Source organism: Urocampus carinirostris, chromosome 5 (genome assembly GCF_059441175.1).
Source record: "Urocampus carinirostris isolate Australia breed hairy pipefish chromosome 5, RoL_Ucar_1.0, whole genome shotgun sequence".
Taxonomy (NCBI): Eukaryota; Metazoa; Chordata; class Actinopteri; order Syngnathiformes; family Syngnathidae; genus Urocampus; species Urocampus carinirostris.
The window spans coordinates 12,962,109-12,973,381 of record NC_142353.1 but is presented as its reverse complement, the minus strand read 5'-3'; the positions used below and the strand labels follow the sequence as shown (position 1 = coordinate 12,973,381).

General features: G+C 38.7%; 1 protein-coding gene across 1 annotated transcript; it reads left to right on the top strand.

Moving 5' to 3' along the window:
• Positions 1 to 360: 360 nt before the first annotated feature.
• On the top strand, positions 361 to 11,073 carry adrb3a (adrenoceptor beta 3a). The gene is made up of 2 exons (XM_088335785.1): positions 361 to 1,951; positions 10,222 to 11,073. Exons 1-2 carry the CDS (start codon positions 696 to 698, stop codon positions 10,247 to 10,249), a joined length of 1,284 nt encoding a protein of 427 aa, XP_088191911.1. The 5' UTR covers positions 361 to 695; the 3' UTR covers positions 10,250 to 11,073.
• Positions 11,074 to 11,273: the final 200 nt, after the last annotated feature.

Sequence of the window (11,273 nt, the reverse complement as noted above, 5' to 3'; positions counted from 1 at the left end):
TCGAACTATGCTTTTTTATGAAAATTAACATTGGTATGATAGTTGATATGTTTTTGCCAAGTGTTCAAATCAACTTTTTTTTTTAAAACTGAAAGTTTTTTGCACCATTAGGAGGAACTAAAAATTACACACTGTCCCTTTAAAGCAAACTTAGCAACGTCCATTTCATGCAAGGAAATTTGAAATAAACAATTCCAGTACAGCATGTTTTGAAGATGTGCTCAGGCGTTGAGTGAAGCCACTAAAGCAGGTTTAGTTTATGCAGACTGGACAGCGCCCTTTAACTCCTCCCCCTTTGAGCGACTAAGTGAGGGAGGGAGCAAACGAGAGCAGAAGGAAAAGGTGGGTACTCAAGCCAATTCAATTCTTGCCACAACACCACTTGTTCCCTGTTAGATGAAAGCAGATCATGAGGCTGTCTCCAATAGCACTTCTAATGTCCTAGTGTGAAAATCAGCCTTTTTCCGAAAATACTGGACTTTTACCATCTGTACCAACTTTTATAACTTTGAGGAAATGTATTTTTTGCACGCAGCATGTGGATTCTATTAAGAGGAGCTTTTTTATGGAAGCATGGGAAATCCAGGCTGAACTATGAATGCAAACAATCCTCCTGAGACGAGAAATGTAAGATTGCTTTCTTCTGCAAGTATTTATGTCTCAGCGTACAAAACTGTCAGCGACCAATCCAGTAAATGATGGACGTCAACTTGAGTGCGTCAGCAGGTTTGAGGAACGACACAGCCCCCTACCACCCCGCTGCAAGCTCCTGGATCCTGCTGATCCTAGTGTCCATCATCCTCATCATCGTGGTGGGCAACCTGCTGGTTATCATTGCTGTGGCGTCCACGTCCCAACTCCAGACCACTACCAACATCTTCATCATGTCACTAGCATGTGCTGACCTCATCATGGGTGTTCTGGTGGTTCCCCTGGGGGCCACCATTGTCCTGACAGGCAACTGGCAGCTGGACGAGACCTCCTGTGATTTCTGGACCTCTGTGGACGTCTTGTGTGTGACGGCAAGCATCGAAACACTGTGTGTGATTGCGGTGGACCGCTACGTAGCCATCACCCGGCCACTCCGGCATCAGGTATTACTGAGTAAATGGCGCGCCAGAGCTATTGTTTGTTTAGTGTGGCTGGTGTCTGCCTTGATATCCTTTGTACCGATCATGAAAGGATACTGGCGAGCCGACGACGACCGTGAAGCCAGAATGTGCTACGAAGACCCTGCTTGTTGCGATTTTGTCACCAACCGTGCTTACGCCATTGTCTCGTCCATCGTCTCGTTCTACATCCCCCTTTTTATCATGATTTTTGTCTACTCGCAAGTTTTTTTGATAGCGAGACGGCAAGTACAGCTAATTGATAAAAACAGAACACGATTTAAGAACGAATGCCCAGCAATGCAGAGAGTGGAGTCTGACTTAGGCGTTTGCACCGTGCAGGGTCGGAGGGGTGTCAAGCGACGACCGTCCCGCTTGTCCCTTGTAAAGGAACATAAAGCCCTCAAAACTCTTGGCATCATCATGGGCACGTTCACCGCCTGTTGGCTGCCTTTTTTTGTTGCTAACATCATCAATGCTTTCGACCGGAAAATCCCACCGGAGAGAATCTTCAGACTTTTGAACTGGCTGGGTTATATCAACTCTGGCCTCAATCCCATCATCTACTGCCGGAGCCCTGAGTTCCGTGCCGCCTTCAAGAACATCCTCGGCTGCCCGTGGCTGTCAGCCCTGTGGCTCAATACATTCTACAAAGAAGTGCAGACTCGTTGTCCCTGCTTTCAGTGGCAGGCCAACTCAGGCCTGGTGGGTTCATTCCCAAAAACGCCAACAAGTAGCTCGGACGGAACACAAGAGAACAAGAGCGAGGACTCTTCCCAGGTTCCTCATCAGTCCAACGGCAGCACACAGTACAATGATTTATCTCAACAAGAGTCCATATTGTAAGTGATGTTTTTTGTTTTTAATTACAGTTGTCATGACAGTTGACACATTGACTCAGGGTTTAATGATAAAACATGATTGGAAATAAGAATGTTTCTGTTCAATGTCATTATAAGAATGGAGATCTTCAATAATCTAAATAGGCAGGTCTAGCTTTTTAAGAGATGGGGGATCAGAAGCTTCTGATTGACACACTCCAACTGATTCAGGGGTGAACATCAACAGCAATGCCCTCATCTAACCCATGTCCTGCTAAGCAAATTGAAGCGCAGCATCAATGGAATGGTACGTGAAAAAACTAGCAACGATCTACCAAAGACAAAAATAAATATTCCAAAAACAAAATCATGTGGCAGGTCACAAGACATCTACGGTATTTGTGAAAGGTATGGTTTGATTTTAACAAAACTAAAATAATAAAAACTGACTCACTCTGCTGACTAAAGGGGAAAAAAGTATTACATTAAATAGAAAATGTGGTGCTTTTTTAAATATTTAGCCGTAATATAATGGTTTAAGTGCAAAAAAATTGACGTGAAGTTTTGAAATAGGCCATAAAAAACGCCCATTGATTGACTATCTTAAAAATAACATTAGGTCGTACATATTCATACATGACTTTTATTGTCTTCCTCATAGTTATGTTTAATTAATAGATGGGATCTCGTTGAGTTCATTGACCATATTAGGATGTGTTCACCACTATCTGCAGAGAAGAGTCAAATAAATTGTCACAAACTGCTTGCTGCAAAATAAGATACAATTTGAATTTAGTACTCCAACTCGGATGGAAAAAAATCCACAACATTATCGGCTGTTTTTAACAAGTGAATGATTAATTTCCTGATTTTTTTCTAAAATGTAATATTACTGATGGAAAGTTTTTGTGGTCAGTATCATGATCTGGCGCTTGAATTATGGGAGTGGTTTTATACACTTTCATTGCTGACGCACTTAATTTTGTGGCACATATCTGAAGATATTAACATGGCTTTTAGCCAGTCGTAGAGGCTTCTGAGGACCGTGCCCTACACCCAGCATATCAGATAATTTGTTATCATATACGCACAGGACACTCTTTCCAATTTACTGCACAGGCTGTTTAAGAGGCTGTTTCGACTCAAGTCGTAGCTATAGATCGTTTGGCTCAAGTGTCATAACCGAGGGCAGGCACCAGCTGACTACAAAATAACATGCACATAATACAAGGTACAGCAAGATGTGACTAAAACTAACAAACAGAAATTCAATTCAACAAAATAATTAGCATTTTCTGGTTAAATTATTGCATCAATATTTCAAAAAACACTAATTGCGATAGGTGGCAGAATTTTGAATTTGGGTTTATTTAGGGACAGTGTGAATTATTTAGCGCTTTCTAGTGGTAATAGAAAAATGAATTCATTAAAGGTGCAATGCATCGTTTGAGGTTTCTTTAAAAAGTTAAAAGTCAAATATTATCTTTAGTAAGTAATTGTTAACCAAGCCCAAGTTCAAATAGCCCTTGTGCTTTATTTTTCAATGTACTAATCTTACTTTGGGTCCTGTAGCATGTAAATTGTGAAATCAGAGGTCCTCTTTAAGTACAGTCAAAATACCACCCTAAACCCGAAGAAAAATGAAAAACGAAGAGTTTATTCTAGAGTGTCTTAAAAGTGCACATACTTGCACTCCAATCATTGAGTTGACTAATTCTACAATGAGGACCTTAAGCTAAGAAATGGCGGCAGTGAGTAACGAAGTTCCAAATTCCATACAGCTCCTTAAAATAAAAGACTTAAGAATAAGCTCAAATCTATAAACATTCATATAAATATCAATTTTCAAAAATCCTTATAAGTCAAGAAATGTGCGTTGATTAGACATAAAATGAACCTCTTGTATAGGGAACTGACATATTTGTGTGCTGTTTTGCTGCTAAGAGTACCCAACAACCAAAAAAACATCACGAAAGCCTGGGTTAAAATATAAAAGAAAAATCTGTGGGGTTTGGTCACAGTTTGTATTTTTCCTTGTGCTTTTTAGCACTCCTTTTCGGTAGCACAACACAATACAGTGGCATCTAGAGGTCAAATAATACACACTTTCCCTTCAGAAAGTGCCAAGGGGTATAGTTTCAGTTCAAGTATGAATATTGCAGGGTCTCTTTACCATAAGGTGGTTTAATTAAGAGTCCTCATTATGGCTAGTCATTCAAACGCAAGGCCACACACATTTGGCTGCCCCACCCATATTTTGATGTATAACTCAACTTTACAACACATCATTTTAAAATATTTACTCTGAGGATTTACGCCACTAAGAACATCATAAATAATCCTCTTAGCATTTTATAGGCATATGCAATATAGTTATGAAACAAGAAATATAGGATCATATTTAAAAAACCCAAAGGGGGCTTTCTGAATGAATGCATTTATATGAAATACTCGTCACTTTTATTCAGGAGTACTTCTTTGCTTTTTGTCTGCTTCATATACCACGGATAAATTAATAAACTAGTCGATAAAAAGCTTGACCGATTGCCTGAATGCCGATTCAAACAGAGGGAACGCCAAACGCTAAGGATATTTTGATGATGCTAAGGCTACTTTGTTGTCACAGAAATGTTAAAGGCATATCATCCGACCCTTATCAACATTACCAGCAGCTCACAGTCTGTTACATACAAAAACATCGTAAAACAAGGTATTTATAGATTACCACTTTATTGGAGTTTCACATTCATTTTTCATATGTATTAGTTAGATATTGGATACGCCTGCCCAATACATATCTATTTCATCACACGTCTAATCTTGGTTGGTGGATTTACATCAGTAATAACGAAGAAATGGTAAAATCTACACAAGCCCAAAATAATTCATTCCGAATTGTGTTTGGGAGGTAATTTTTGCATTTTGACTGTGGAGTGAAGTGACTAAGAAGCGACATGAATAGTTTTGTAATCACATTTCAGCGAACAACAACTCCTAGGTCAGAGGTGGACAAACTTTTTAAGTTGCTTGCTGGATTTGGTTCAGATCTTTGGCAGAGGGTCCGAGCCAGGAAGATTGATTAATTGGATTTTTTTTTTTTAAATCTGCCGTTACGGTGCTTTAAATCCATGATATATACATGATTAGAAAAAAAAGATAATTCAGGCCTATCCAATTTATCTTGTAGGCATTCACGAATAAATATACAGTGTATATGCAGACATTAACATGTATGTGAAATATTTCATTTCATATTTGTTTTTACATAGATTATCAATCCATCCAATATCTGCACCGCTTATCCTCAGTAGGGTTGCAGGGGTGCTAGAGCTCATAACAGCCATCTTCAGGCAATCAGTGGGCAGGGGACACCATCAACTGGTTTCCAGCCGGTTGCAGGGCACACAGAGAAGGCAACTCACTTGCTCAATCACACCTAGGGACGATTTGGACCGGCCAATTAACCTGACAGGCATCTCTTTGGAATGTGGGAGGAAACACACGCAAACAGGGGGAGAACATGCAAACTTTGCACAGGAAGGCTGGTAGCTGGATTTGAACCCATGACATCAGAACTGTGCGGCGGACATGCTAACCAATCAGCTGCTGAGCCACCTATACATAGAATTTTTATGTAAAATTGGTTTTGAAACATTTTGACCACAAAATTTGATAATATACATCAAGGAATTTGAAATGCATCAAGGCTAGTTCAGAAGTAAGGTTTTTTTTATGAAATCTAATAAAAATACACAATAAAAAATAGCAACTAAAGGAAATGCATCCAGCTTTTTGAATGTTTGTCTTGAGCACAGTGCACATTAGCACTTTATTAAAAATATTTTTTTCACGGGAGGTAGGGGGGTCATGAAAGGACGCTGGGGACAAGACTGCCACCAAAATAACAAAGATGTTTTTTTTAGTCAAATCAAGTAAAGTCATGTTTATGTGTATAGCCCTTAATCACAAAAAGTCTATAGGGCTGTACAGACCAGTTTTACTCCATCCCCTGATCTAAAACCTACATTAGGGCAAGGAAAATCTCAAAACTTCAGCATAGGTAAAATTGGAAACCTTTAGAAGAGGACGTACAAGAGGTAATCCCCCTTCCTTGATGATCAGGCTGCAAGGGACGTTGCAAGGACATCAACAAACAATACACAGACATCATCAACATCCTTTTTTACTAAATTAAAAAGCTTTGCTCGCTTGCTGTAGTTTGTAGTCCTTTGTGGACAAACAGTTTTTTGCAGGGGGTCCAACTGTTACTGTGAATTGGCTTGCATGGGCAGTTTGATCACTCCATTACATACTTGAAGCCTAAGTGTTGAATCAAATACTTTTTCCCCCAGTAATACTATACGTAGCCATAATACAATACAACTTTTACTTATATCTGTACATTCAAGGAAACTGTGCGGGTCAGATGTATGGACATTTCGTTCTGTATACACGTGTACTAGAATGACAATAAAGTAGATCTGAATCTGAATCTGAATCTAAATGTTTTGGTCTACATTGTAGTTGTAAGAAGAGCTTTATTGCAAATTTAACAAAATGTCTGAAGAAACACAACTTGTTTTTGACATGCTGATATACTATTTAGAGGCAGGAATGCGAATATAAACAGTTAAAAAGCGTTGCGAGGAATGAAGGAAGGAAGAATCTGATTTTTGGCGGGGAGAAAAGTTCAACTTGGGCCACAATGTCAATTCAGCACCTGATCCAAAGCATTTTACACAAACCAGTGCGAATGTAGTATGTGCCTGGGCTTTGTTTCCTACACACCAGGAATGTCAAACTCAGTTTGGCTCTGGGGCCGGATCCGGACTTTCTGTTCTCAGGTGGGCCGGATCAGTGAAGGAATGTCAACTCCAAAGGTTTAGCTTTGTTTTTATGTATTTTGATTCAACATTAAGCATACATTGGTAACCCTACATATTATAATCACAGATGACAAGGTTTTTTTTTCACACAACTCATTTATTCACAAACAATAGGGGAAAATATCTTCATGTTTAGCAGTGAATGTGATAACTGGTCCATTTTAACATTTGAATAAATGCAGTTTTACACCTGAACCAACATACTATGCTATACAAACTCCACAATGCCCTTTAGTGGCCGGAGAGAACATTTGGTTTGCATTTATTTTAACCATATTTGGCTTATTGGGGAACTGTGTTTGCATCATTGTGGGAATGAACACAGACTATCTTCTCATTGCTTGCTTACTGCAAAAAGATCCCCTTTTGTGGATGTTGGAAGCAAAGAAATCCCAAATCACAGCAGTGAAGCGGGCACTTAGACTCACAACTTTCCCCCATTCCAATCATTTGTGACAGTTGTTGGGGAGTGCAATAGACCACATTTAGACTTTGTAGTTACCTCATATGCCCCCGAAATTCTAGTGGTCAAAACAAACTATTTTCAGCGGCATTTCTTTTATCAGTGTGCATCTTCCTGCCGAGACATGAAGAGCGGACGTGATAGCATCTGTTTGTGTGTACAATGCGGGAAAGACGACAAACTTTATAAGGGAAAGTAGGGTGAATGGGATCCTAGCTGTATTCAGAAAACAATCCATATGAAATGGCAGATAATTGATATACTAATTTGTTTTTTCTTAATACGAAAGTCAACTTATTTTCTCAAATTCTGTATACCATGATCTGTTTGCATTGTAACTCAAATTCCTTACAAGAACCCAACACAAGAAAAATGAATACATAAAATTTCAAGTGAAGACTAAAACAGTGCATGGAATCGGTGTATCGTGTATTCAATTCCTCTTTGCCAAACATAGTTTTTTTGTCCTAATAATAGAATCAATTATTAGGAAAAAATAGCAATGTAATACCATGCAGAACACAACAAACCAGTGTCAAAATTTACAAAGACCACACTTTTGTAAAATGTATTGTAGTTGATCGTAAAATTATTACCTTGTCTACAATGAAATCAATCCCTTACACACATCAACATGCACACAAATACATAAACATGTATCAGTTATTTTGTTTTATTTAGCACATTTTGTGGTGCACCACAGTCAATAACAGCAAACGTCAACGTTCTTGTATTTTCATAAACCCTGGTCAACTTATCTTAACATTTTGCTCTTTTAAATGAAAATTGTGTATTATTTAATGGCTCCATCCATCCATCCATCCATCCATTATCTGAACCACTTATCCTCAGTAGGGTTGTGGGAGGGCTGGAGCTCATCCCAGCTATCATCAGGCAATGGGCAGGGGAAACCCTGAACTGGTTGCTAGCCATTCCCAGGGCACACAGAGACAGACAACCTTTCACCCGCTCATCCACACTTAAGGACAATTTGGACCGGCCAATTAACCTGACAAGCATGTTTATGGAATGAGGAAGAAAAACGGAGTGCCCAGAGGAAACCCACGCAAACACGGGGAGAACATTCAAACTCTTAACAGGAAGGCTGGTAGCTAGATTTTTACCCATGACCTCAGAACTGTGCCGCGTTCACACTAACCACTTAACTGACGTTCTGCCCTATTTAGTACCTTATAGGGGTAAAAATCCAAACGTATTCATTAAAACGTATTCACTGATTTAAATAATGAGCAAAAATACAAAATCTATCATAGAAACATGCATTTTATACAAAGTTTTTTTCTATATAACATGACGCTCTACAGGGAGCTGACATGATTGTTTGATGTCTCGCTGCTAAGGTTACCCTAATATATATAATATAAAACATATATAATATAAAACATATATATATATATATATATATATATATATATATATATATATATATATATATCCACCCATTATCTGCGCCGCTTATCCTCAGTAGGGTCGCGGGGGTGCTGGAGCCCATTCCAGCTATCTTCAGGCAGCGGGCAGCGGACACCCTGAAATGGTTGCCAGCCAATCGCAGGGCACACAGGGATAGACAATCCGCTCGCTCATTCACACCTAGGGACAATCTGGACCGGCCAATTAACCTAATGTGCATGTTTTTGGAATGTGGGAAGAAACCCGAGTGCTCGGAGGAAACCCACGCATGCACAGGAAGAACATGCAAACTCCACACAGGAAGGTTCAATCTCATGACCTCAGAACTCTGCCGCACACGCGCTAACCACTGCCCTATGTATATATATATATTATATATATATATTACACACAGTGTTCTCGTTTGCCCGCATCATCTGTCTAGGATGCATCCCTGCATCCTAGACGCATCATTTTTGCTGGGGACGCATAGAGTCAAATTACTGGCGTCCTCGGGACGCAACTTTTTCGACACAAAATTGTCATTATTACCCGATTACTTTTATTTTTAACAAAGATTCACCGCACTCCAAACTTTTCGTCAGGCAGATGCGCCATTGTTGTTTTGGTCTCGCGGTTCGAGTTTTCGTCTGCACGCCGATATTGGCCAACTGAGATCTCGTTGTGTAGTGAAAGGAAGTTCGTCTTTTTTTAGAGAACTGGCTTTTTTGGCTCAACTCATTAAAAAGAGCCGGCTCTCAAATGGCTTTGATGATTGATATTATGAATTATGTTGTATAAAGAAGTTAAGAAAAAAAGGAAGTATAAAAGGAGAAAATAAAAAAAGACAGGTTTGTGGTCATCCCTTTAATCATTATATTACCAACAATAATTTGATGCAGAAAATGAATTAATAATTTGATAGATAGATAGATAGATAGATAGATAGATAGATAGATACTTTATTCATCCCCGAAGGGAAATTCACTTTTCCAGCAGCATCCCTAAGCTGAGAACAATCGAAAATAACTGAGACGATTAAAACTGAATGAATATATAGATTATATATTTGTCGCCGATTTACGATTTCAACCTCGATAACACTAAATTTTGGGGACCCATAGATCTCTGTTGGGACCCATAGATTTTTGAGCATGCGAGTCCCCGGGACCCATCACTTTTCAGAGGTAAAATGAACACCGTATTATATATATATATATATATATATATATATATATATATACACACATATAATATACATATATATGTAATATCTTATGAGAAACTGTAAAAATATTATCATCATGATGTCTTTGATGTTAAAACATTTTGGTTGGGGAGGGGGGGTTGTTGCTTTAATCGAGTATGCTGGAAAATCTGAATTATCGCATTCAGTTCCAGGCGAAATTATATTGTTGGATGTAATACATTCTTTATATTTATTTTTCTTTTTTACCTCCAATGATTTGTGTATTGTTAAAGCAGTGTGGTTTTAATCTGTTTATGTTTGTGTGTTTTTATCAACCTAACAGTTTTACATTGCAAGAAAAAGAAGGATGAGGACTGGAGAGCGTCAGTACTACTGAAAACATTACTGTGAATCCCAGCGGCCAATAAGGAACCTGAACAGAGAGCTCCAGCACTAGGACCTTTTTAAAATCTATCTTTGTGATTATTAACGTGAAACTGACAAACAGACAGGCCTGTGCTAGTGGTTGCAAATTGTAAAATAATAAAAATCATTGCACAGCATAGTATAAGTTATCTATTTATGTTGCACAGATTTGTTCACGAAAATTGGGCACTAATTTAATCAAATGTTTTCACAGTCCGTACAGGTATTACAATTGCGTCATGGTCATCCTTTTTCAATTTGTTGGCCAAGAAAACTTTCAGACAGGACACAGTTAATCACCATCAGCAGGTTTCCATCAAATCGCTACAAGCCAACTGAAACTGTCACAGATTCTATCTTGACCCCATTTGGAGTTTTGGTTTTGAGCCGAGCATATCATTTCACGAAATGTGTAGACTGAGTCATTTTTCACTGGAGTAAGCAATGATGTTGTCATGTCACGAGACTCTCCTGTACAGCGTACAATGCACATTAATTTTGTTCTCCTGCTGTTTAACCACGTGACACGGGAAACCAATTTAGTAAAAATCAATTCCTACTAAAGTGTGTCTGAGACACATCACACACATTAGGCAGATTGCACGTTTCCTGCCCTGACAGAAGAGTGGAACTAAATCTTCTGACTATGCAACTAAAATAAATCCACTTCACAGGTTGCTTTTCTCCCCCTTGGTTTCTTCGTGTGTTTTATGAATGTGATGATGTCATGGTTGTGTTGCACTGTGAAATAAAACGTAAAAACATTGAAAAAAAAAGTGTTTGTTGTATGTGTATTACTGCTAAGCAATGATCCACCAAAATCCGTTTGATTTTTGGATTAGGGATTTTAAATCAAGCATAATAATCCGCCAGTTGTTCTTCTTTTATCGAACTCTGTCAGGATATGCATCACCTTCAGTTGCTGTCCCTTGAAAATGACGCCACAGTTTCTCATAACTAACAATTGCT